Source organism: Mirounga angustirostris, unplaced genomic scaffold (genome assembly GCF_029215605.1).
Source record: "Mirounga angustirostris isolate CCGP_5_RB_7025 unplaced genomic scaffold, mMirAng1.0.hap1 SCAF_17, whole genome shotgun sequence".
Taxonomy (NCBI): domain Eukaryota; kingdom Metazoa; phylum Chordata; class Mammalia; order Carnivora; family Phocidae; genus Mirounga; species Mirounga angustirostris.
This window is the reverse complement of record NW_026991725.1, coordinates 2,762,076-2,789,481: the sequence shown is the minus strand read 5'-3', so window position 1 is coordinate 2,789,481 and position 27,406 is coordinate 2,762,076. Positions and strand designations below refer to the sequence as shown.

At 44.5% G+C, this 27,406-nt stretch overlaps 2 protein-coding genes across 6 annotated transcripts; one reads left to right on the top strand and one right to left on the bottom strand.

Moving 5' to 3' along the window:
- Positions 1-1,126: 1,126 nt before the first annotated feature.
- Positions 1,127-7,850, bottom strand: MRM3 (mitochondrial rRNA methyltransferase 3). Of its 3 annotated transcripts, none has more exons than XM_045889568.3 (4): positions 7,469-7,850; positions 6,972-7,216; positions 4,867-5,034; positions 1,127-2,444 (listed from the first exon to the last, which is right to left on the bottom strand). In XM_045889568.3, the coding sequence occupies exons 1-4, from the start codon at positions 7,780-7,782 to the stop codon at positions 1,906-1,908; spliced, it is 1,266 nt and encodes a 421-aa protein (XP_045745524.1). In that variant the 5' UTR covers positions 7,783-7,850; the 3' UTR covers positions 1,127-1,905. The 3 variants fall into 3 exon arrangements, with proteins under 3 accessions (XP_045745524.1, XP_064439236.1, XP_045745525.1); XM_064583166.1 differs by having other exon boundaries at positions 6,972-7,213; positions 7,469-7,803; XM_045889569.3 differs by lacking the exon at positions 7,469-7,850 and having other exon boundaries at positions 7,030-7,169.
- On the top strand, positions 7,836-27,406 carry GLOD4 (glyoxalase domain containing 4). 3 transcript variants are annotated; one of them, XM_045889572.3, is made up of 10 exons: positions 7,836-7,975; positions 9,971-10,020; positions 10,499-10,538; positions 11,242-11,362; positions 15,694-15,838; positions 19,998-20,134; positions 20,915-21,001; positions 21,257-21,370; positions 21,546-21,632; positions 26,761-27,406. In XM_045889572.3, exons 2-10 carry the CDS (start codon positions 9,981-9,983, stop codon positions 26,824-26,826), a joined length of 837 nt encoding a protein of 278 aa, XP_045745528.1. In that variant the 5' UTR covers positions 7,836-7,975; positions 9,971-9,980; the 3' UTR covers positions 26,827-27,406. The 3 variants fall into 3 exon arrangements, with proteins under 3 accessions (XP_045745528.1, XP_045745526.1, XP_045745529.1); XM_045889570.3 differs by lacking the exon at positions 10,499-10,538 and having other exon boundaries at positions 7,842-7,975; XM_045889573.3 differs by lacking the exons at positions 7,836-7,975; positions 9,971-10,020 and having other exon boundaries at positions 10,527-10,604.

Here is a 27,406-nt window from a genome sequence, read left to right as displayed (position 1 = left end):
GCTGAGGGGGTGGGGGGGGCACCCTGGCCCTGCAGCCCAGCTGGTGGCTTTCAGCACTAGTCACAGGACCCCGGGTGAGGTGCTGCTGCTGGGGTCTTTGTGGGGCAAGATGACAAAAGTGGAGCTAAAAGCAGCTCAGCTTGGAAGGGGACATCAGGTGTTCCTATCAACCACGGGGCGAGGGGTAGAAGGTCCCAGGTGAAACGTGGAGACCCGTCCCTGGAGGTCTGGCGCACCCTCTGGGCCTTAACGACAGGATTCTCCCGGCGAGCTGGCCGCTGGGGCTGGGGGCGGGGGGCCGGGAAGGACTCTGCAGCTCTCCCTGCTCCAAAGCTCCAAACCGGGGTGAGGGTCCCCAGGCGGAGTAGCAGGCGTCCGGGGACAGCAGCATTTGCCCAGCGCTTTCCCAGACGTTCCACTCACAGGAAGAAGGTGGGCCACTTCCCCTCTGTCCAATTCCTCCTTAGTTTTTTGGTCCGACGTCTATCTAGGCTTCAGATTCCGAGAGAATGAGAAGCTGGATGGGTCTCCACCCTCAGCCCCTCCGAACACGGGTGGCCTGCAGAACGCCCGCTGTGGAGAGAGACTGGACTCCTTTCCAACTTGAGTGAGTCCAGGAAAACCCGACCGCTCCCTTTGGGGCTGGGAGTGGTTTTGAAGCACGGCTGCCACCTCGTGGCAGAAACCAGCCCCAGCACTCGCGCCACACGAAGGCGAGGCGCCCCTGGGCCAACCATCCCCCAGCTTCCCTGAGCCCATTGCTGGTCATGTACTGCTCATTTTTTTATTCTGATTTCCTGGGGAAGTGGTGAAAAAGGAAATGTTGGCCTTAAAATGGAAAAGAATTCAAGAGACAATTTTCCATTATCACTCAACAAACAAGAACTTCGCCACCACCTGCTTCTCCTGTAGTCATTTTAAAGAAAGGAAAACTTGCCCTCCTCTCTGCTAAATTATCATCACAAATACACAGAAAGAACTTCTGGGACACGGTATATAAGTCACTGACGAGAAAGTGAATGGGATGTAAATTTCTTTTCTTTCACCCAGTGTGGTAAAATAGGCTCAGAATTACGTGCCCAGATATACATCTTTTACACTGTTTTAACAGGAACAAGGCACAGGGTTTGTTGCTCTTTCATTGATCTTTATTTTGTAACGAGGATCAGCAGGAACAATAATCCAGGACAAAGCTGCAGGAGACTGGTTTCATGCTGGAAAGGCATGAACCTCCTGTTAGTGACCTCTGCTTTCTTAGTACTTTTCCAAGGTGCTGAGAACAAATGCCAACAGACTTCAGTGGTACAGGTCCCTGAGCTGCCTCCCAGACTCAGCCCGCTGGTGGGACAGGCATCACAGCTCTGCGAAGCTAGAGGGCCAGGCCACAGCCTTTGTGGGCTCCTCTACCTTCTGAAAGCTGACAGGGCATGGAGGGCGTCGAGAACAACGTGTGGGCCACTTGCATCAGGCATTTGTGTGAGGCCCCGGGCAGGCCCGGACTACAGCGGGGCACCAGTGCGGCGATTCCAGGCTGTCCGCCTGGGAGAGCACAGCCAACCCAAGAGACTGTTCCTGCCAAAACCTCTCCCCTCCAACCTATCAAAGCAATCCCACTCTGCCACCACTTGGGGCATGAGTCATGCTTGATCTTTGCGTTCTCTCAAGAGGAAGTTTTGTTAGGGAGCAGGGGGAGATCTCAGGAAGAATTCTCACCCTTGTTATTTTGGAGGATAAGCAGATTCATGGAAATTCTTATTTTTCCAATAACCACGTAATAGCATCTTGCCCACCTCTTGCCTCCTGGATATGGCCTGGGAAGCCACAGTTACCAACTCTGCCTATCTCCTAACAATGCAGGAGGGGCTGGGACCCCCTCAAACCAAGCACTGACTTCCATGTTCCGTCTCAGTGGTAACTCCTGTCCCTGCTCGAGTGTTCTGCCCTCACACGTAGTTGTCTTTTCCCTTCAAAAAGCAGGATGCTGGCAGCCATAGCCGAGTTTAGGCTGTCTACACCAGGCACGACAGGGATCAGCAGCCTCTTGCCCCCGGTGCTCTCGGCCAACTGCAGGGACTCCAGGCTCACGCCGTGGGTCTCCCCACCTATCACCACAGCTGCTGGTGCCTCTGTCCAGTCCAAGTCATAACTCTGGACCTCAAGTTCAGGGAGCCAGGCCTTACTGGCTCCAGGTTCTAGATCATCGTCTTCTTCCTCATAGTTGTGCAACTTCGAGAGTCGTTGCTCACATACCCAACCGTGGTCACTGGCTTTACTAGACGTCTGGGCCTGGGCATAAAGGCCGCAGTTATCAGCCACGTAGACCCGCGTGTCGGTGGGCAGGTAGTTGGGCAAGGTTTCCCAGTCCAGATTATTGATGATGGGCACCTGAAAATGCGCACCCATTGCTGCCCGTAGCACTTTGGGCTCCCAGGCATCCACACAGCCTAGAAAATAGAGATAGGATCCAATTAGGATTATAAACGTTCCCAGACAAGGGGGCTGTGGAGTAAATCAGATTAATTCTGGATCAGGAAAGAAAGCAAAAAATGTCCTACTGTAGCCTTCTCGAGAGCTGGGACCTCTGCCTCCCCAATTACGGCAGCGTCCAGCCAGCCAAGGGACTGCAGGATGAATTCCTGCTAGTGCTGAAACAGACTTTTTTCATCCCTTCAACATAACCATCCACCTGGGCCAGACACTACAGGAGATGCAAAGAGCATTAAAGTCCCTAGTCTCAAGGGGCTCGTGGCAGAGTAGGCGATGGTGCTGGGACAACATCTGAACACATGACTACAATATCAGTAACTGACGTGAAAGCAGCATGAACAGGGTGACAGAAAACCCTTGTACAAAGCAGAGCTCCCAGGAGAAACACCCACAGAACATGACCCTGAGCTGGATCTGGAAGGACAGAGGAAGCTGTCAAAGGCCAGGGGAGTTACAGAGTGGGGAAGAACACCACAGCCCAAACCCTGTAAGGACAGTGATCTGGCCGATAATGGACGGGGCGGTGGGAGATGAGACAGGAGGCAGGCAAGGACCAATTTAAAGGAGGGTGGGTAGCCAAGCTGAGGAAGTTTGGTATTTTATCTATTAGACAACATAATGGGGTCGAAGGATTTTAAGTCAAGTGGTGACAGAATCTGGTTTATGCTTTGGAAAGGTCCATTCAGCTTCAATGTTGAATCTGCACTGGAGCAGGGAAGCTGCTAGAGAGGGGGACATAGATGGGGCGATTTCAGTAATCCAGGGAGAGCCAAGGCAACAGCCCTCTCTCTCTCACACACACGCACACATGCACGCCCCCCCCCCACAGCACAGTAAGAAGGCTAAAAGAACTCTTCTTGGAACTGCTCAGCCCAGCCACTCGCACGCACTCTTTCCCAGGACCTCGGGTGGGGGAGGCAGCAGGGCCAGGTCACCACCTACCTGCCACCCTCCCCTAACTCGTTAGCACAACTCTCTGCATTCTAAGTTACTGCAAAAATTAACCTAACTTCAGGGACAGAGTAAGGAGGCAAACCAGATTTGAAATGGAAAACGGAACACTGCCCACACACTGTGCCAACGGTGGGCTTTCCCAATCACGGCAGGGACCCAGAGCTGGGGGCGAGGGAGGAACAGAGGAGGGGCCGAGACTCCAGTCTGACCCCTCTCCCTGGTGGGGAGTAAGGGACAAAAGGAGACTTCCCCCCTCATCCTCATGCCCTCCATCCTGGGCACGACAACAAGTGTTCCCTACTCCTTCCCCACCTCCTCTACACCCACCACCACCATCAACGTGGAAACCGCACGGCCTGCAATATATAGGTACACTTCCAAAACCACACCGGCTCAGAGCGCTCAACAATGGGGTGGCTAAGTGGGGTCCTGATGATGGAACCCCAGCACCTAGCTCTTGTGCTGGCGTCTATCTACTCCATCTATTCCAACAGGTGGGACGGGGGCGAAGGGTTGAAAGGAGCAACCGAGGCAAGTCTCAGCAGTGGGTGTCATTACTAGTTTACAGTGAATGATCCTCTCCCTCCCACCCTCCCCACAAGTTGTAAGAGGCAGTTTTTTAGGTATGTCCCAGGTGTTAGGCAAGTCTCTTTAGAACCAAGCCTACTCATCCCATTACTTCTTCTTTTTTTTAAGATTTTATTTATTTGAGAGAGAGTGAAAGAGCATGATGGGGCAGAGGGAGAGGAAGACGCAGGCTCCCCGATGAGCAGGGAGCCTGACACAGGGCTGGATCCCAGGACCCTGGGATCATGGCCTGAGCCAAAGGCAGATGCTAACCGACTGAGCCACCCAGGCGCTCCCTACTCATCCTACTTCTGATGGCAGGAGAGAAATGTCATGAGGCTAGCTTGTGTGGGGGTGTTTGACCCATCCCGAGGCTCAGACAAATGCATCCCAATTTCATAATCACACTCCGTTGGCATCATTCCTTTTATAGGATTCAGAATGTCAAGAGTTAGAAAGGTGTCATATGCCCAACATTTTGGGAACTCAAGATCGTTACACAAAGGACTTGAAGTGTTAAAACTGGCATCTGTTTCTTCCCGACTGATTTTAAGTTCTCTAATAACCTAGCAGGTGTCAAAATAATTTTAAAAGATAATCCACATTTCCTGAAGTACTTATGTGTGCCAAGCAGAGCCCTGAGTACTTCACATGCGCCATCACAATCGTCAAAACAGCCTTACCTGGTAGGTTCTGTTATGCCCACATTACAGATGAGGAAACCGACACTCAGAATATTGCTCACGGACATACAGCTAATAAGGGGCAGATCCAAGACTCAAATCCATGTGTGTCCACCCTCAGAGCCAGCTCACTTACAAACGGCCACCCGATCCACCCAGGAAGCAGTGCTCTGACCTTTGGTGAGTAATACTTTGCTGCAGCCGGCCCCAGCAGCAGATCTCAGAATCGTCCCCAGGTTCCCGGGGTCACGGAGATTGTCACAAATCAACAATAAGGGCAGCAAATGGCTAAGTTGAGTCTCTGGGTATGTCATCTTAACGTGGTCAGGTTTGGCAAAAATCCCTGAGGAAACAAAACAGGCGGTTCACTTGTCTGATGTAACCACAGGGAATAATTTGGCTTTTCATTTATTTACCCATCTTTCTATATTCTTAGTTACATAAGTAATAGAGGAATGCATTCTGATTGAAAAAATTCATACATAAAGTTCTACCAGTGATACCCAGCCCCCATAACTGATTTCGATCTGAGGGTGTATCCCCTCAGAACCTGTTCCATCCGTCCGCCTACGTATATATACATCTACCCATATAGAGGTACTATCTTCTTTTCCATAAAAGAGTCACACCCTTATGTGTTATTCTGTAACCTTATTCAATTCTCTAACACGAGATGTCTAGAGAACTTCCCACGTTAATCCATTCGGAGCTACCTTATTTTAACTGCTTCACGTTATTTTGTAACATGAACATACCAGGTTTATTTAGCTCTTCCCCAACTGACTGACGTTTAGCTTATTTTCCATTTTTCCCTATTATAAACCCTGCAATGAACATCCCCGTATCTCTATGCACATGTCCAAACATTCCCTGTGAAAAACACCAGCAAGTGAAATCGATATATGCTGTGCGTGCACCCCTAATGTTAATAGGTACTTCTAAACTGCCCTCGCCACAGGCTAGGCCAATTTATTCACACCAAGAACACATAAATACCTATACCTAATCCATCAATGAAGGCACTAGAATGGTATTAGGCATCTGCGTGCTGTAAAAAGGTCCTGCACTGAGGGGCCACAGATAGCTGTAAGACCATTCAGCGGGGCAGGGGCCTTTCCTTTAACTTCTACCCGATCAGCTGTAGTGATGAAAGCTCTCTACTACAGGCCCTACTTACATTACTGGATTTTAAAGATATGCCGCAAGTCTGACAGGAGGCCTTACCTCTTTCTCCCTTTACCCCACCCCTCCAATATTGAATAAAACATAAAGATAAGCTAAATAATATGTATTTTTCAGAGGCATGAAATGATGAAAGCAGTCACAACAACGAGGAGGGCTACAGAAGTCCTGGGTGGGCTGGCTATTGTTAGCACACATGCCCAAAGTGGTGAAAATGAGTGATACTTGCACTGTAGCATGAAGTAGGGAATTAAGAGGTGTAGCTAACGAGAGCACAAATACTTAAGAGTAAGGGAAGGACTCTAGCAGTCCCAAATCCCCACCCTAGGGGAAGAGTTCTAAGCACAGGGTCACAGATCCCTGACTTGCTAGGTTACAGAACAAGAGATGGTCCCCAGAATATCCTCTCCCAACTAATCACTGAACTTTACCACAAGGAAACACATGCACAACTGGTATGAGAGATCCTGGCTCAAACATTTGAATCTTGAAGATAACTCCCCCTGCCCTAACTGTCCCTTACTACCCAAGAGAAACTTCTACACTTACTGCCATTCAATTCTCAGATCTAAGATCTAATTCCAGTGTCAAAAAGGTATAAAGAATTTAGTCTTTCCGTATTTCGAAAAGAATACCTAAGTGCTAACAGACATCACAGTCTATTAGAATCTTGTTAGATTCAACCAAATAAAGACACGGTTTCCTGTTCAATGGGCAACTTACTGCTCAGACATGCTTCTAGAATAAGGGGGTCGACGCCAGAGGGGTATCACCACACTGGCAGAAGTCTTGTGCAAATGGAGGGCTAAATATTTTAGTAAACATTTTCTTAAACTTTAGTTGGACATTAAGGGTTGAAGAAGTGACCTAAAAAATATAATGTTCAAAGAACAGTGGTTATTCCTAGAGACTATGAAGAGCCATAATACAATTTCCACTGAAAATACTGTAAGATGCACAGACTTGAGAACTGTATTTTTCTGGGTGTCTTAAGAAAACATTTTGAATTTGGTTCAAATAAAATTCGTTGCCCTAAGACAATCATGAATAAGTAATCCTAGATCTCTACTTCTAGTGACACATAGTATAGCCACTGACCCATTATTCCTTGTGGTGTTACTAGGTCGGACCAATCCTTGATATCCTCAAATTTCACCTTAATGAGGCTGACACCTTTCAGCTTATCAATGGGTAGCTCCTTTATGTATTCCAGACGGCTAAAGAAGAAAACTTTGGGCACAGCACCAGCCTTGAGAGCATCTGCAATCAGCCTGCGACCTTCCAGCAGGATCTTTCCTTGCTTTTCCCGAAATGGCCTGGACTTAACTATTGTCATTACACTGCTGTGGGTGGAAACAAAAAGACGGGTAATTATTAACATCCTTGTTACGGAGACACACCTAGTTCTAACAGATATAAAGAGCTTCACAGACATAAACTAATTCCAAAGAAAACATTTATTCTGCCCTCCATGCATAATAAAAACCAGAGGGTTGTACCGGGAGAAGTCCTCCAACAGGAGGAAAGAGGTTAAGCTCCCGCTGACAGGTGGGAAGAGAAACAGGAATACAAGACAAGTCTCAGGAACACATCACCTCAGCCTTCTGTCCCCGGGGAAAGCCTTATCATAGCGAAGCCCCGACTCTTCCCAGGTGCAGGGCGTCTGGGATGGTGACACCTGAAGCGGCTGCTTTGGTCGCGGCTCGTAGGGACTGGCCTCAGCCGCAGCCCTCTGGGGCTGCTTTCCAGGACCGGGCTTCCGTTCCACCACCTGTCTCGATGGAAACACCACCCTCACGGGGTTCCGCCGCAGCGCCCGGACCCAGCGCCGCCCGTCGAGGTCCCAAGTTTGGACCACCCGCAGGAGCGGCCGCGTGGCCCACCCCAAGCCCTTCCCCCGCGCCGCCATCTTCCCCCGCGCCGTGGGTTGCGTCACGGGAGCGCGCCGGCGGCGACCAGTGACGTCACGACCCGTCTGCGCATCCACCCCTGACTGTGTGGAGCCGATGGCTATGGCTGCTCGTCGAGCTTTGCACTTCGTATTCAAAGTGGGAAACCGCTTCCAGACGGCGTGTTTCTTCCGCGATGTCCTGGGGATGAAGGTGCAGACGGGGCCGAGAGGGGCTGGCGTGCGAGGGTGGGTGGCCGGGGCCGCTCAGCCCCACTGGCCCAAGAAGGGGACAACTGGGTGTGTCGTGAATCTCCGCCCGTGCCCCGGTGTCCGACCTTAGCCCTGCACTCCCCGTTAGCCCTGTCGGGTTTTCAGCTTCAGGAAGCGTTGCATGTTGCTGGTTGGGTTGGTGACCTTTGAAAGGGGCCTTTATTAGTCGTCGACTGTGTGCCCACACACGTTTCTTTCGCTTAAGTTCATTCACAGATACTGAGCCTGAGCCCTTGTGGAGCTTCCAGTCTAGTGGTAAAGACCGTAAACAAAAAGTAATATAATACTCTCCCAATGAACAATAACCCAGTCTCTTCCGGTTTGGAGCCTTTCGGTTTAGATAATCAGCCTATGTAGACCTCTGCTTCACTCAGGCCTGCTTTCAATGGTCCCTTATGTATATTCAACCTCCGGGTGAATGCTCCGGCCCTCCTCTCAACAGTCCAGATCTAAGTGTGAAGTCAGAACCCATTGTCTCCAACACCCGGCAGCGGCCTCTCCAGCCCTGAGCAGTTGCGATTCTGCAGGGATCACCTGGGTGGCAAATGCAGGTGGAAGCTGTTGGGGAGCTCCCGATAAGCAAGGGCTTTAGAGGTGCAAGAGTGCAATTTAATGTAGAGGGCAGAAGATGTGGCGTGCAAGGGAGTTACCTGAATTCATCAGTCATTTAAAATATATCGTTTGTGCTTCACGGTCCTGTGTTGGTGACAGCTTTGGTGACAAAGATGAAAATGACCTTGGTGTCTGTCCTCAACTAAAGCTTCCGGCCGGCCTAGGATGTGGGTGGAGATGAGAATTTGATTTGTACATAGCTAACGGTAATGGAAGTCAAAACTTGATAAGTGATGAAAACCCACAAAACTCTCCCTTACTGTGTTTCGTCGATGACTGAAGCTTTGTTTTGAAGATTAAACTGTTATGTGTGTAGTATTTGATACATCATATGTATTATGTAAGTGGTAGCTACTACTATTATTAAAAAATACTATAGGAAAGATTTAACTTCAGCCTGGATCATCAGGACATAATTCATGGAGATCTTGCATTTGAGTTGATCTATAAAGACAGGCAGGATTTCCACAACAAAGATTAGAGGGAGGAGTATACTGGAAAAACTGAAAGAGCCAATGCAAAGATAAGGTATGTTTGGGAAACACCACTAGTTTTCTGTGTCTTTAGCTTAGATGACTTAGTTGAAGTTGAGATGGGGTATCAGGACAAATAGGCTGGGACTACTTCTGATAGTATCTTGAATACTGAGGAATTTGGATGTTAAGGCTCAGTAAGTAGGGAGCTCTCTGACATTTTAGAACAGGGTAATGATGTGATCAGAGCTGTGCATGAGGGACATAATTTTATGGTGGGTATTAAGGAAAGAGATCAATAAGGATGATTTTTAATAGTATGGGAGAGAACTGATGGGAACTTGAGCTGGAGCAGTAGCAGTGGGAATCAAAAAGGAGAATAGAAACTTGAGACATTGAGAGGCTACTGTGTGTGGGGTTCTTTGTCAAATAGTTTAATAAATCATCTATTTTCACAACACATTGGGAGACTCAGGCCCTCAGCAACATTCTCAGACAACGTTCTCGATCTCAGACAGCTATTGAGTGACAGCCAGGATTCCAAATCGGAATTCTCTAATGCTGAAGGCCATACTTTGGTTTTCTGGGTGGTGGGGGTGATTTTAACTCCACAGCGCTGCTTCCCAATCCAAGTAGATTTCACAGCCTTGGTTGCCTGACCCTTGGTGTCAAACTGTTCTTCCTCACTTCTACTACTTCCAGTCTGGGAAAGAGACAAAGCTCATTGTCTTTTGTTTTAGAAGTAAAGCTTACAAATTATAAATGTCTGTGTTTTAACATTTTAGCTTGTGCTAAATATGCTGTGTACAGTACTGGTAACACTTTACAGCGTATTGTAATTCCCTTACCAGATTCTGCGGCATGAGGAATTTGAAGAAGGCTGCAAAGCTGCCTGTAATGGGTATGACACCTTGTTTTTTATTTTATTTTTTATTTTATTTTTTTTTAAAGATTTTATTTATTTATTTGAGAGAGAGAGAATGAGACAGAGAGCACATGAGAGGGGGGAGGGTCAGAGGGAGAAGCAGACTCCCTGCCGAGCAGGGAGCCCGATGCGGGACTCGATCCCGGGACTCCGGGATCATGACCTGAGCCGAAGGCAGTCACTTAACCAACTGAGCCACCCAGGCGCCCAAACAGTGGTTTTTGTTTTTGTTTTTTTTTTTTAAAGATTTTATTTATTCATTTGAGAGAGAGAATGGGAGAGAGAGCACAAGAGGGGGGAGGGTCTGAGGGAGAAGGAGACTCCCCGCCGAGCAGGGAGCCCGACGTGGGACTCGATCCCGGGACTCCAGGATCATGACCTGAGCCGAAGGCAGTCGCTTAACCAACTGAGCCACCCAGGCGCCCGACACCTTGTTTTTTAAAATCTCCTTTAGGCTTTGAATACCCCTGGAGAACAGAAGACAGTTTCTCGAAGTGAGTATAAGGCAGTGCAATAAATTCAGGAATCAATAAATTAGGGTGGCAGCTTCAAAAACACAAGTAAGTGTATACTCTAAGTGAACCAATGTCTTTTTTTTTTTTTTTTTTTTTTTTAGGATTTTATTTATTTATTTGACACAGAGAGAGAGAGTACGAGCAGGGGGAGCGGCAGGGAGAGGGAAGAGCAGGCTCCCGCTGAGCAGAGAGCCCGACTTGGGGCTCAAGCCCAGCACCCTGGAATCATGACCTGAGCCAAAGGCAGACACTTAATCGACTGAGCCACCCAGGTGGCCCTAAATGAAGCGATGTCTTATTGAGCGTCTTAGCCTAATAGCCATAGCAAGCTGGAAAATTCCAAGGCCTAAAGAGAATTGCATGCTTGGTGAGAGATGTGCAAAAAAATAAAGGCTGGAGAAGTATCTTTAGAGGAGTATGTCCCCTACTTTAAAGAAAAGGTAAACAAATCTTTCCCTCAAATAAGCGCCAGACAGGTGGTCTTTGGAGCCCCTGGTGGTGAGGCCCGCGAGCACTGTGCACCGCTGCTTTTAGCACGCGCTGAGAGGTCATCTCATCCTTACAGCTGACCCAGGGGACCAGGGGAGACTGCCCACTGTTCTGAGGAACCAAGAGTTCCTCAGGGCAGGCCTCAGGCAGATTTTGTCTGTATTCACTGGGTTCATTTACTTTCATTTTCTAGGCCTTATGATGGGAAATGGAGTAAGACGATGGTGGGATTTGGACCTGAGGATGATCATTTCGTCGCAGAACTGACTTACAATTATGGCATTGGACACTACAGGCTTGGCAATGACTTCATGGTAAATGTCATTTTGTTTGAGCAGACTTTGGCTGTGCCCTTTATCGAGGTCCCTGATACAACCTCAGGTATGATGATGGCCCAGTTGGTGGCTTGTGATGGTTTTATGTTTTCTATTAAGAAGATAATCGCTCGTGCACCTGTCTCAGAGCTGGCTTCGGGATGAATTGTGTTCTTCCAGTGTTTGGAGGTCAACCTCGAGACTTAGAGACAGCTTTGACAGAGACAAAATGACTGAACCTTGAGAGAGAGAAGGGCCAGAGTCATTGGTCTGGTCAGGCAGGTCCTGATCACCAACCAGAGAAGGATTTTCTCTCTAATGCCCTTTAGGATCAGGCTGTGCTATTATGGCCAATGCTAGTCATTGAAAAACTCGAGAAGCTTTTAAGGAGAAAGTGAAAGAAGCGTTGCATATACCGCATTCCTTCCTTCCTTCATGCAAGAGTTCAAGTCAGTGTGCATCTAATAGTTACGGTATCTGCCTCTTATTGAGCAGCCACTGTGTGCTAGATAGAATGTCACTGGGCCCAAATACACAGCAAGACAGCAGTAACTAGTTTTCTCTCGGGATCTACTGAGCAGATCTACCTCGTGCTAGATGTTATTTTGGTCATTTAATCCTGCTATTACTCTTAATGCACGTTAAAATAATAATGACATTTAAGTGGAATTTTTATAAGAATCAAATATCTATAAAAGTATTTTGTAAATGAAAAGGATGGTTCAGATTTAACGTATTAGTGTCTGTTTTTCTCTTTCTCATTCTTCATGTCTCTCACTAATTTATTCATTCATTCATTCATTCATTTATTTATTTTTATTAGAGAGGGAGAGAGAGAATCTGAAGCAGGCTCCACGTCCAGCTCAGAGCCTGATGAGGGGCTCGGTCTCACAATCATGACCTGAGCTGAAATCAAGAGTCAAATGCTTAACTGACTGAGCCACCCAGGTAGCCCTAATTTATTCATTTGACAGATATTTATTGTGACTTCCTATCTTCCATGTACGGGTTAGGTCCTGGGGATACAGTAGAGTGAAGCATGTTCCCTGGCCTAAGGAGCTTCCTGTCTGGTGGGGGAAACAAGTAAAGAGACGGAAGAATACAGTGTGATTAGTGCTAAGATTGGAATAAGAATAGGCGGATGTGGGAACACCTAGGAGGAATTCCCCGAGAGGTGAGAGTTCAGAGAAAGCCTCCCAGAAGTGACACCTGAGCCAGGTGAGTGAGGTGGAGGTGGGACGGTGAGATGAGTGTCCTCAACATGTGCACAGGCCTGGAGGTGAGAGGGAGCATGGCTGTCAGGGAGCTGGGACTGGCACAGTCTGCCTGGAGCTAAGTGTGTGAAGAGGAAGTGGGCAGAGAGGAGGCTGGAGAAATAAGCTGGGGCCACATCATACAAGGGTGTTTACACTTTATTCTAAAAACACAGTGAAGCCATTTTTAAAGTAGGGGAATAACACAATATATGTGGTATGCAAGAATCCACCTGGCTGGAGCATGGAGATTGGGTTGGAAGGAAGCAAAACTGGAAGCGAGGAAACTAGCTCAAAGGGTAGTACAGCAAGTGACTGGAAGCTCCTTAACTCATGTGGTAGGAGTGGGAGATGGAGAGAAATGGGTGGACTTGAGAGATGTTTAGGAGGTAGAGTTAATAGGATTTGGTGATTGAGTGTAAATGAAAATTTCTTTGTGTTTCTCCTTATCTTTTCCTTACTCTCCAAATTTAAATCAGGGAGAGAAAAAAGAGCAAAACCATCTTGGCACCATCAGCATTTCACCGGCTCAAGTCAGATGTTGATTGATGGTGCTGCAGGGTCAGAGGTCATGTAGGTGGAGAACCCCGGGGCTGCTCCACTGTGGGTCTTCCTGAGAGACTCTGGTAGTAAAATATCCCTAATGAAAGGAACCTTCTGGGCTCCTCAGTTCATGGAACAAAAAGAAAGACGGTTATATAGATCTCCAGTTTATATAAAGAGTTCCCATACATTAAAAAGAAGAGGATCGAGGGGCTCTTGGGTGGCCCAGTCGGTTACTGTCCAACACCTGATTTAGGCTCAGGTCGTGATCTCGGGGTCGTGAGATCGAGCCCTACATTCAGCTCCACACTCAGCTGGGAGTCTGCTTGAGATTCTCTCCCTCTCCTTCTGCCCTTCCTCCCTCTCTGTCTCTCTCTGTCTCTCTTTCTCTCTGTCTCTCTCTCAAATAATCTTAAAAAAAAAGAGGATCAACAACTTAATTTTTTTTTTTAAGGGGCAAAAACTGTGAACAGACAGTCATAGAAAATAAATCAGAAATGTCTCTCAAACATTGAAAAAGATGTTCAACTGCCAAGCTGCCATTTGTCACCTATCAGACTGACAAAAATCAAGAAGTGTCATAACACACTGTTACAAAGGGTGTTAGACAACTGCCACTCTCATACATTACTTTTATAAGAGTGTAAATTACTACAATTTCAGTTTGGCAGTATCAAAATAATGCATTTGGCCTTAGACCTTGCAGTTTCACACCTAGGAATTTAGTTTACATGTATGTTAACGAATATGTGAAAAGAACTATGTATTAAAGTATTTATTGTGGTTTTTATTCATACAACAAATATTTATTGAGTGCCTGCTATGTGGCAGGCACAGCTCCAGGAATTTTGGATAACCAGTGAACAAAATGGACAAAAATCTTTGCCTGCCGGGGGAGGGAATCAGGGCCTGACAGACAACATATAATAAATAGAATAAATAAATCATATAATATGTTGTTTTAAAGGTGATCGTTGTTATTGGAAAAGAACAGAGCAGAGGAAGGGGGATGGGGAGTATGGGAGAGATGACTGGTTTTAATTTTAAGGAGGGTGTTGAGGGTAGGTATCAGGGAGGAGGGGACAATAGTGGAAAGTCTCACAGGAGAGAAGAGAGTTAGCCATGTGGATATCGCAGGGAAGAGCAAACCAGTTAGAACAGCCTGTGCAAAAGCCCTCAGACAGCACCTGGCATTTTCCAGAAAATGCAGCCAGTCTGGCTGAAATAGATGGAACAAGGGGAAAGTGGGAGGAGATGGGGTCAGAAACGACATGGGATTAGGTTGTGTTGGGCCTTTCAGGCCATTAGAAGCCATCCCTGAGTGAAACGATGAGCTATCAAGGGTTTTAAGCAGGGGAGAAACTACATAGGGTTGCTGTCTTGAGGGTAGAATATGTTTCAGAAAAATTTACTTTGGCTACAGAGTGGGTGATGGATTGACAAGACTCAGGGAAAGAGAGGCTGTTATGATAATCCCAGTTAGAACTACAGCTCGTCTTATCAGAAGACATAGTTTACATTTTTAGGTATTTTGATTAAATTTAAGTAATACCTTGATAGTTGGTTTAAATTTTTTTATTTATTTTTAAAGATTTTATTTATTAGAAAGAGATTGAGAGAATGAGTGGGGCAGGGGCAGAGGGAGAAGCAGACTCCCTGAGGAGCAGGGAGCCTGACGTGGGACTTGATCCCAGGACCCTGAAATCATGACCTGAGCCGAAGGCAGAGGCTTAACTGACTGAGCCACCAAGAAGCCCAAGTTTTTTTGTTTAAAAAGCAAAAATAAAAATAAAACATCTTAAGTAGGTAGCTGGCAAGCCAAGGTAAGATCAAGATGTCTCTGATTAGATCTTTAAAATTAAAAGAGATTATCTTTGGTATAAAAATGATCAAACTTCTCAGGGTACCTGGGTGGCTCAGTTGGTTAAGCTTCTGCCTTCGGCTCGGGTCACAATCTCAGGGTCCTGGGATCCAGCCCCACATCCGGGCTCCCTGCTCAGCGGGGAGCCTGCTTCTCCCTCTCCCTCTGCCACTACCCCTGCTTGTGCCCGCGCTCTTGCTCACTCTCTCTCTCTGTGAAATAAATAAAATCTTTTAAAAAATAAAATGGTCAAACTTCTCTAGCCTTTGAACTTCTGTCCTATAATTCACATTTGGGATCTTTGTAGGAGAGGTATGTCCAAAACCTACTTTAAAATCACTAGAAGAGGGGCACTTGGGTGTCTCAGTCGGTTAAGCATCAGCCTTCACCTCAGGTCATGATCCTAGGGTCCTGGGATTGAGCCCCAGGTCAGGGAGCCTGCTTCTTCCTCTCCCTCTGCTGCTTCCCCTGCTTGTGCTTCCTTGCTTTCTCTCTCTCTCCCTCTGCTCGATCTCTCTCAAATAAATAAAATCTTTTAAAAAAATCACTAAAAAATTTTGAATGCCAATTAAATCTTGGGTAGCATGATGTAAAGGCAATGGGATTTTGCCTCATTATCTTGCTCTAGAAAAGATCTGTGGTTATACACTTGGTGATATTGTTGTTTGTCCTAGGGTATCACACTCGCTTCTAGCCAGGCTGTCAGCAATGCCAGGAAGCTGGAGTGGCCACTCAGTGAAGTTACAGAAGGTGTTTTTGAAACCGAGGCCCCAGGAGGATATAAGTTCTATTTGGAGAATCGCAGTCCACCTCAGTCAGGTAATTATACCGGGACTAACAAAAGCCCTCTGTCTAACAGCATCTTTGATGAAAGGAGAGAGGAACTGGATTTCTTTCTCCTGTAGAGTCTATATTGACATGATATCTTTCCCAAGCCAGTGTTTCTTATTCTTTGAGAAATCATATTTTCTTTTCTTTTCTTTTTTTTTTTTTAGAGAGAGAGAGAAACACGCAGTGAGAGGAAGGACAGAGGGAGAGAGAATCTTTTTTTTTTTTTTTTTTTTAAGATTTTATTTGTTTGTCAGAGAGAGAGAGAGCACAAGCAGGGGGAGTGGGAGAGGGAGAAGCAGGCTTCCCTTGGAGCAAGGAGCCCAATGTGGGACTCAACCCCAGGACCCTGAGGTCCTTAACCGACTGAGCCACCCAGGTTTCCCTGGACAGAGAATCTTAAGCAGGCTCCACACACATTGTGGAGCCTAATGTGAGGCTCGATCTTACAACCCTGAGATCATGACCTAAGCTGAAATAAAAAATCTGACACTTAAATGACTGAGCCACCCAGGCATCCCGAGAAATCATATTTTCATATTAGAACTGTAGTGCATAATTCTAGGGGATCTTACTGGTTCTGGTTCTATTCTGCTGGTAATATATCTATTTAGGATACTTTCAGCTATAACAGAAAACCAATCTCAAACTAGCATGAACAATAAGAAAATGTTTTAGCTCACAGAGTAGGTAGTCTATGGGTTAGTTGATTCAGCAGCTCAGCAATGGCATCAAGAATCCAGCTTTTCTCTCTGTCCCCATCCTCTTGTCCATAGGGGTCTGTTTCTAGACCAGTTCCCTTGTGGTTGTTGGGTGGCTGCCAGTAGCATTGGGGCTACCTGCTTCCACATTCTCATCTGGCAGGGGAAGAAGAGACTGACTTCTGTTGATTTTTATTAAGAGCAGAGCAAAACTCTTCTGGAAGCTTCCTGCAGACTTCCTGGTCAGACTTGATTTCACACTCCTGAATGAATCACTGCTAAGGGAAATAGGATTATCCTTAGACTAGTTGATTTTATCTCTCCAGCTGAGGTCAGTTTCACAAACTATAGTGCTGTTGCTAGGTGAGTGAGGGTGGAATAGAAGTGAGGAGCCCAACACACTGACTGCCATGCAGAAAGAGACCTTGCACGACCTGTTTCGTTTACTGCAGAAGCATCCTCATCATATGTGTAATCCCTGCATGTTGTGCTATCTGCTCTGCTGAAAGAAAAACAATAACAGAAAAAAACACTAGCGAATAGCAAAGGCCGTTCTGCCTGCCATTTCAGTCTGTGAGCACACGTCCTTAAGTGGACCTGAGATGGGAGACATGGATTCTCTTTCTTCCCCTGGTCTGCCTCAGTGCCCAAATGCCCCTTGTACTGAGTCTGATTGTGTGTATAATGCTACTTGCTTTTCATCTGGAGCTCAGCAAAGGAAAGAATGATGTGTTCCAGTGTGGGAGGTTAGACTGGTGCTGTAGGACTTACTGCCAGATGGTATTTCTGTACTTCACTGGTGACTTAAGGGATTTTTATGATTATTTTTATTGATGGGTGATTCTTGCATATAAAGCAAGAATTTAAAACTTTAAAGCTTAACTCCTGCCACTAATTCTGCTATGCATTTTTTTTTTCCTAGTTGTAATGATGTTTCAATACACAGAAAATGGAGGGGCGCCTGGGTGGCTGAATTGGTTAAGTGTCTGACTCAGTGTCAGCTCAGGTCATGATCTCAGGGTCCTGGGATTGAGCCTTACATTGGGCTCCCTGCTCAGCAGGGAGTCTGCTTGTCCCTCTGCCCCTCCTCCTGCTTGTGTAGGCTCTCTCTCTCTCTCTCTCTCGAAAATAAAATCTTTAAAAAGAGTCTCTTTTGGGGCGCCTGGGTGGCTAAGTTGTTAAGCGTCTGCCTTCGGCTCCGGTCACGATCCCAGGGCCCTGGGATCGAGCCCCGCATCGGGCTCCCTGCTTAGCGGGAGGCCGGCTTCTCCCCCTCCCACTCCCCCTGCTTGTGTTCCTTCTCTCGCTGTGTCTCTCTCTGTCAAATAAATAAAATATTTAAAAAAATAAAATAAAAATAAAAAGAGTCTCTTTTAAAAAAGATACATAAAGGGGCGCCTGGGTGGCTCAGTCATTAAGCATCTGCCTTCGGCTCAGGTCATGATCCCAGGGTCTTGGGATTGAGCCCCGCATTGGGCTCCCTGCTCAGCGGGAAGCCTGCTGATCCCTCTCCTACTCCCCCTGCTTGTGTTCCTGCTCTCACTGTGTCTATCTCTGTCAAATAAATAAAGAAAAATCTTTATTAAAAAATATATATATACATAAAAAATGGAGAGCCCTACAATCCTAAGATGTTTTTGTCCTTTGGAATGATAATACCTTTGGGGCATTAATTTCCGATTGGTAATAGAGTCAAATCTATCAGTCTAGCTGGTGTCCAGTCTTCCTTTGAATCACTGGGTCCTGGGTAGTCTCACTCATTTGTTACCATTCCTGTCCTGCATCCTTCAGGGACCCAGTTGGCTGGAATTTGTTGATGTCTCAATGAACGGGGAAAACGAACAGTCTGCCAGGCAGAGGCACCTGTGAGAAACACTGCCTTCGTCATGGTATTGCAGTTCTAGCAAATGGGGCTGAGGCTGTGAAAACCAAAGAAAAATGTACTGAACTTATCACAGTAGAGCAGCTCTTCAGAAGGTCACCTTACAGTATAAAAATTTCCAATAATGTTAAATGTTTTAGTATAATGTTTTATCCTTTTTGCAAAAAAACAGATTTTCTTTTCCTAGACAGATAAGCATAGAAGAAGAAAGAAGAAAACAGTACCCATCTAGCCAGATAATCACTGTTAACATTTTAGAGTGTATCTTTCCAATCATTTATCAAAAAAAAAAAAAAAAAAACACACAAAAAAACTATCTATATATCATATGTTCCATTGTAACAATTCCATTGTATTACATGGTGGGAAGATTAAACAGTTGTCTGTTGTTGGATATTTATGTTGTCCCTAGTGTTTCATTGTTATGAGCAACACTGTTCCTCTATGAAAGCCCTTCATACATCTACAGTTACTTCTTTAGTTGGTGATAATAGGATTGCTCTTTGAAAAGCAGTTTACATTTTTTTAGGCTTTGGGTACATCTGTCAGATTGTTGCCCAGAAATATACTAATTTGCACTCTGTTAGTATTATATGATCGTGATTTTTTTTCCCCTGCCCTATCAACAGTTAACACAGTGACTTTTAAAATTATTTGCCAATGAAATAACAAAATGTTTTGTTTTAATTCTAATTTCTTTGATTATTTGTGAGGTTGAATGTGTTTTTTGTTGAATGTTCGTTGACCATTCCAGTTCATTCTTTGTGGAATACCACTTTGTGCTTTTTACCTAATTTTTCTAGGATGTTCATCTTTTTCCTACTAATGTTTAAAGGTGATTTAAATATTAAGGACTTTTTGTCATCTATGTTGCAAAAATGTTTCCTACTTTGTCATTTACTCTTTGATTGTAATTTTTTTTCTTTTTCTTTCTTTCTTTCTTTTTTGGTGTTGTTTCTAGGAATTTTCCATTTCATGTAATTAACCTAGTAAATTTTTTCCTTCATGGTTTTTCTATCTCTGGTGTCAGGTTTTTAAAAAAATCTTTTTCCACCCCAAAATTGCAGCAATGATGACCTGTTTCTAGTATTTTCATGGTTTCATTCTTTAAACTTAATCCTTTAACCCATCGAATTGAATGTATTTTGCCATTTAGTTTAAAGGTGTAACTTTTTCCCACCAAATGACAAGCCAGTTATCTTTGTGCCATTTATTGAATAATGTGCCCTTTCATACTGACCTAAAATCCCTTTCTTAACATAAACTAAGTTCTTGGGGCACCTGGGTGGCTCAGTCAGTTAAGCGTCCGCCTTCGGCTCAGGTCACGATCCCAGGGTCCTGGGATCGAGCCCCACGTCAGGCTCCCTGCTCTGTGGGGAGCCTGCTTCTCCCTCTGACTCTGCCTGCCGCTCCCCCCTGCTTGTGCTGTCTCTCTCTCTCGCTGTCAAATAAATAAAATCTTAAAAAAAAAAAAAAAAGTTCTTATACATATTCAAGCCTGATTTAGTCTTTCTGTTCTATTCCATTGCACTGATCTGTCCATTCCTACTGTTTTATTACTCTCCAGATCCTGTATTAAAAGTAACTCTAGCAGTGTCTGATCTTCAGAAGTCCTTGAACTACTGGTCTAATCTACTGGGAATGAAAATTTATGAAAAAGATGAAGAGAAGCAAAGGGCTTTGCTGGGCTATGCTGATAACCAGGTGAGTGATCTTGGAGAGAAGTAATCTGTTACTTTGAATTAGGCTTATAAATGAGGTTAACATGAAGGTTATTCTCAGAGTTTTTTCACTGTGATTCAATATTTACACAGATAAACAGAAAGAAGAAAATAATAATTGCTGATAACTTCATCACCCAGTATTACTTTTGTTTATATTTGGGGATATATCCTTTCAGAAGTGGAATTGCTGAGTCAGAAGAGATGGAGATAAGAGCTAGTACTATAATGATAATCTATTTTCATCTTTTTTTTTTTTTAATAACCTAGCATTTGAACATGATTTAGTCCTTGCACTCTGACCCAGCAGGTCTACTCCTAGGAATTTATTTCACAGATATACTCACTGTTCGTGTGCGCAAGGAAAAGTGTACAAGGTTATCTGTTGCAGCATTGTGATAGCAAAAGATAAGAAATAACCCCAATGTCCTGTGCATTAGAGGAATAGTTCAATAATGTATGGTTTATCCATAGAATGGATTACTGTGCAGCTATCAGAAAGAATGGGGTGGATCGTTATGTGCCAATGGAGTAACATTGGATAAAAACAAGGGACAGAATAATGTGTAGATTATGCTACTGTTTATATTAAAAAAAAAAAAGATCTGTGCATGCCATGTGTCTAGCAGGACACACAGGAAGCCTCTGGGAGAGAATAGAAGGGAGAAATAGTTTTTACTTTATTCCTTTAGTACTGTTTGATTTTTTTTTAACCACATAACCTCTTCCCAAAAAATAGACCCACTTTCTTATTTCTTTTCAGTGTAAGCTGGAGCTACAGGGTATCAAGGGTACAGTTGATCATGCAGCAGCTTTTGGAAGAATTGCCTTTTCTTGCCCCCAGAAAGAGGTAATGTTTGTTCTTGGGTCTTTTGTGTAAGCTCTGGGACTAGCTAGTTGAACCAGCTAAGAACCTCAGCCCTCCCTTCTTTAGGTTCGTTCCAATTGTGGCTTGGTATCAAGTTCAACAGTTGTCTCAAGAACGGCTGAGATAATAAAATCAAACAAGTGGTGCCTAGGTGATACTCCTCTAGGGCTCATGTGGGCCACAGTGTGGGAGTGGTATGTGACCCCTTGCTCACTTTGCCTCTTTGTTTTCCTCAAGTTACCGGACTTAGAAGACTTGATGAAAAGTGAGAACCAGAAGATTCTGACTCCCCTGGTGAGTCTGGACACCCCAGGGAAAGCAACAGTACAAGTGGTCATTCTGGCTGACCCTGTAAGTATTACTCAGGAAAGGGATGGGCTGCACGAGGGGTTTCTTCCAGGTGTCTTTTTGCCAAACTTCTTTTCTCTTTATTGGTGTAGGATGGACATGAAATTTGCTTTGGGCTGCACGAGGGGTTTCTTCAAGGTGTCTTTTTGCCAAACTTCTTTTCTCTTTATTGGTGTAGGATGGACATGAAATTTGCTTTGTCGGGGATGAAGCATTTCGAGAACTTTCTAAGATGGATCCAGAGGGAAACAGATTGTTGGATGACGTGAGTCTCGTTTCTGACTTTGTATCCCCATAGGCCCACAGCGGATGATGTTAAGTGTGTGGGGAAGGGCTAAAGCAAGAGGATCCAGTGCTGTGTCCCTTTGCTGGTATGGTGACTTTTGAGCCAGGAACATGCGTCTTCATTGCCACCCATATGACTTTTTTTTCCCCCTAGTCAAGATTTTATTTATTTATTTATTTTTAAAGATTTTATTTATAAGTGGGGCACCTGAGTGGCTCAGTCAGTTAAGTGTCTGCCTTCGGCTCAGGTCATAATCCCAGGGTCCTGGGATCGAGCCCCGCGTGGGGCTCCCTGCTCAGTGGGGAGCCTGCTTCTCCCTTTCGCCCTGCTTGTGCTCTCTCTCTGTGTCAAATAAAATCTTTAAAAAAAAAAAAAGATTTTATTTATAAGTAATCTCTACAGTCAACGTGGGGCTCGAACGCACAACCCTGAGATCAGGAGTTACACACTCTGCCGACTGAGCCAGCTAGGCGGCCCTGCGCCCAGGTGACTCTTAACTGGGGGTAGCATTCGTGCCCTCGCACTTGCTCACATGGCCTGGGGAACCACTCCTGCTCTGTGTATCGTGATTCTGCGCCGCGAGGGCAAAGGCCTGGATACACCCCCTGGCTTCTTTAGCTCTTCTGGTCCTTTCATTTCCAGTCTACAGTGGCATTCCCTCCCTTTCTAATGAATCGTTCTCGTCAGCATGCAGACAAGGTTTCATGTCTCCCATCTTTTTAAAATCTTTTGCCCCATATTCCTTCTCCATAGTTCTTTTTAAAAAATCTGCCTACACTCTCTTTCTACTTCTTACCTCCCATTCACACTTGAGTCTGTTCTGCACTGGCTCCTGTCGCTCAGGGAAGTGCTCCTGTTGATATCATCAGTGACTTCTCTTGCCAAGTCCAGCAACTCCTTTTCTGTCCTCATCAAACTCTGTCATCAGCATCCAAAGCCGCCATTGTACTCCAGCTTCTAGCACATACCTGGTGTGTAGTAGGAACTTAGTGAATGCTCTGTTGATGATTAAAGGAATGAATCCGTCTGTCCTGGTTCTTCACTTACTATCTGTGTGACTGACTGTAAGTAATTTCCTTAAATTCTCTGAACTTCAGTTTTGTGTTTTGTTTTGTTTTGTTTTAAGTAATCTCTGTGCCCAACATGGGGCTTGAACTCATGACCCCAAGATCAAGAGTCACATACTCTACCAACTAAGCCAGCCAGGAGCCCTTAAGCTTTAGTTTTCTTACCAGAAAAATTGAGAAAATAAGATTATCCACCTCACAGGATGGTTGTATGGTTTATAGAGTGCGGCAAACTGCTGACATAACAACAGACATTCAATTTAATTAAAGCAGGAAACAGAAAATAGAACATTAATAAATTTTATCATAAAGGAAAACAGAATCTCAGACAACCTCCCAGTTGGCACATTTGTTAGATTTTTTCCTCCTTACTTTTTCATATCACCAACTTCCTCCTCTTTCAAGCTCTCTTCTCCTTTGGTCTTAGGGATCCTGCCATCTTCATATCTCTCTGACAGCTTCTCATCAGACACAAGAACCTCTTTCTGTCTCCTTCCAAAACGATTTACCCTCTTCTCTGAGTAGAGGTTACCTACTACTCTGGTTACTTCTCCTCAGAGCTGCAACCATAGTCCATTCTCTGACTTCCTAATTTCTAGTTCCTACTCCTCCCTAAGCTCCAAACAAGTATTTTTTGTTGTTACTGAGGTAAAGTATACATGAAATATAAATGAACAGGGCACCTGGGTGGCTCCGTCAGTTAAGCAGCTGCCTTCGGCTCAGGTCATGATCCCGGGGTCCTGGGATCGAGCCCCGCATCGGGCTCCCTGCTCTACGGGAAGCCTGCTTCTCCCTCTCCCACTCCCCCTGCTTCTCCCTCTCCCACTCCCCCTGCTTCTCCCTCTCCCACTCCCCCTGCTTCTCCCTTTCCCACTCCCCCTGTTTGTGTTCCCTCTCTCGCCTGTGTCTCTCTCTGTGAAATAAATAAATAAAATCTTAAAAAAAAATATATATATATATATATATATAAATGAACGGAAATTTAGTGTTCCATTTGATGAGTTTTGACAGTTAAATATTCTCATACAACCACTGTTCAAAATATAGAGCATTTTCATCATTGTAGAAAGTTCTCCCATGCCCATTTCCAGCTAATTTCCACCCCTGCCTCCCAGAGGCAAGTAAGTATTGTACTGATTTGTCACATTATTTTTGTTTGCCCTTGGACTTCATATAAATGAGATCATTCTGTAGGTATTCTTTTGTGCCTGGCTTCTGTCACCTAACATAATGTTTTTGAGATTCTTCCATGTAATTGTACATATCGGAGTTTATTCTTTTTTTTCTTTTTTATTGCTGAGTGGTATTCAATCTTATAAGTACAACAGTTTGCTTATCCATTCTTCCAATGATAGATATTTGAGTTGTTTCCAGATTTTTATCCACAGTAAGGAAGACTGCTATGAACATTGTTGTGTAAATCTTACAGACATGTTTCATTTCTTTTAGGTAGTAACTAGGAGTAGAATTGCTTTTACTTTATGAAAGACTGCCAAACAGTTGTCCAAAGTGATTGAACCACTTTACTCTCCTGTGGGCCATGTATGTGTCTGAGAGTTCTGGCTGTTCCATATCTTCGTCAGCATTTGTGTTTTGCCGGGTTTTTGTTTTAGCTATCCTAGAACGTGTGAAATGGTTTCTCATTGTGTTTTTTTTTTTTTTTTTTTTTTTAAGATTCCATTTATTTATTTGACAGAGGGAGAATGAGAGAGAGAGCACATGAGAGGGGGGAGGGTCAGAGGGAGAAGCAGACTCCCCGCCGAGCAGGGAGCCCGATGCGGGACTCAATCCAGGGACTCCAGGATCATGACCTGAGCTGAAGGCAGTCGCTTAACCAACTGAGCCACCCAGGCGCCCCTCATTGTGGTTTTAATTTGCATTTCCCTGATAACTACTTATGTTTAGCACCTTTGCATATGCTTATTGGCTATTTGCATACCTTCCTTTGTGAATTGTATGTTCAAGTCTTTTGTCCATTTCTTTCCATAATAGATTTTATTTTTAATATTTGGTGATTAAATATTCCAAAAATACACAGGTGAGTACAACAAATCTCTATGTGACTGTCACTAATCAACGCCTCCATAATTTTTCATCATTCCTTCCCACCCGCCTTTTTTTTTTTTTGGGGGGCTGGGGAATTTTTTTTTTTTTAAGTTTTTTAATTTATTCATTTGAGAGAGAGAGCAAGAGCATGAGCAGGGGGGAGAGGCAGAGGGAGAGGGAGAAGCAGACTCCCTGCTGAGCCATGTGGGGCTCAAACCCAAGACTTTGGGATCATGACCTCAGTTGAAAGCGACGCTTAACCAACTGAGCCACCCAGGGGCCCCTTTTTTGCTACGGAATTCTAAGGCAAATCTTAGACACTGTTATTTCAACCTTAAATACTTAAGTATTTTATACATTTTAGTTTTTTTTTTTAAAGATTTTACTTATTTGAGAGAGACAGAGTGCATGCTTGCATGCACACACAAGCTCAGGGAGGGGCAGAGGGAGAGGGAGAAGCAGACTCCCCACCAAGCAGGGAGCCTGATATGGGGCTCCATCCCAGGACTCTGAGAAGATTAAACAGTTTTTGAAATGACTGGATTTATGCTGATGCTGGCAGGAGGGATGGCAGACGAAGGCAGATGCTTAACTGACTGAGCCACCCAGGCACTCCAGTATTTTATACATTTTTAAATTATTATTATTATTATTTTTAAAAGATTTTATTTATTTATTTGACAGGGAGAGACAGCTAGAGAGGGAACACAAGCAGGGGGAGTGGGAGAGGGAGAAGCAGGCTTCCCGCCGAGCAGGGAGCCCGATGCGAGGCTCGATCCCAGGACCCTGGGACCATGACCTGAGCTGAAGGCAGACGCTTAACGACTGAGCCACCCAGGCGCCCCCATTTTTAAATTATTTAAAAGAAGTAAAAATCAAGGAATTTTCTTATGTATCGTATTGATATTAGCACACTTAAAAAAATCACCAGTATATCTTTAATGTCACTTAAAATCCAGTTTTATTAAAATTTCCCTGATTAATTAAAAATGATTTTATATAGTTGGTTTTTTCTGTGTATTTTTTAAGTAGCTTTAATATAATTGGACTGTATCAGTACAGAATAATTTATATGATCCATTGAGATTCATGACAAACTAGTTGGAAAGCACACCTCTATGTGTTTTACATTTTAGCCATTCTAGTCTATATTCTCTATGAATGTATTTTCACACTCCGTGAGTTTGCTCAAATGATTTTATTCTCCTGGAATGTCCCTTACTTAAATATTTGTTTATTTTTTAAGGCCCATTTAAATCCATTTTTAAAAAATTGGTTATTTATCTTGTTGATTGGTTGGAGTTCTGGATGTGAGTCATTTTTTAAATATCTACAAATGCAAGTACTTTTCCGAGTCTATGGCTTGCCAGTTTATTTTCTTAACAGAGTCGTTTGGGGACACCTGGGTGGCTCAGTTGGCTAAGTGTCTGCCTTTGGCTCAGGTCATGATCCCAGGGTCCTGGGAAGGAGTCCCCCATCGAGCTCCCTGCTCAGCAGGGAGTCTGCCGCAGGGAGTCTGCCACAGGGAGTCTGCTTCTCCTTCTGCCCCTCCCCCCGACTCGTGCGCTCTCTCTTGAAAAAAATAAATAAATACATAAGTAAAATCTTTAAAAAAATCTGCAAACAGTTGCTCAATACTTATCAGCATCCTGTCAAATTAAACATAATACTCTATGCCAAATGAATACTTTTTTAAAGATTTTATTTATCTGAGAGAGAGAGTGCGAGAACGTGAGCTGGAGGGAGAGGGAGAAAGAACTAAAGCAGACTCTGTGCTGAGTGCAGAGCCTGATGTGGGGCTCAATCCCATAACCGGCAGATCGTGACCTGAGCCGAAACCAAGAGTCAGACGCTAAACCAACTGAGCCACCCAGGTGCCCCCTGAATGAACACTTTTTAATTGTTAATGACTGCGGACAGTGCAATGAGGTACAAAGTGGACTGTATGTTTTGTTTTATAGTCTTAAATATATATTCTAATTCTCTTTCTGTAGGCAATGATGGCAGATAAAAGTGATGAGTGGTTTGCTAAACAAAATAAATCCAAGGCTTCGGGGTAACAGAAGACATGATGTGGAACAAGCATTTGTGATTCCTGTCTAGCACCTGCAAGGAACTGATGTGTCCATGCATGATAAATGCTCTCACAACTTGGTTGTTTCCTGTACAGGCAAGGACGCTGGGGTGCTAAAGATCTGTGTGTTTTAATCTTTGAAAGCTCTAAGATAGATTTTAGAAATAAAATTCTATTATTATCAGTCCAATTAGAGGAGAACGCTTGCTGTAATCTGCACTGTCACTGGAATGGCACATTCTATGTGTAACTCTATTAGATTAGTCATAAATTAGTTTTTAGCTTGGGCAACTATGTGGGACATTACCTTTGGTTGAAGATGCAGGGAATTTTGATAAGCTTATAGCAGGACTACTTCCAGCACCGTGATAGTATGCTGTTCTAATGCCTTCCTCTGGCAGGCCTTGACATTGAAAAATGTTAAGGAAATTTTGTTCCTTGAATCAAAAGATTTGACTAACAGCCCACACATTCCTTGCTTTGAAATTTTGAGCAGAATAAACACATGGAAGGATCTAATGTGCTGTGTTCGTACTATTTTCTTTATATTAAAATCTTCACGAGAA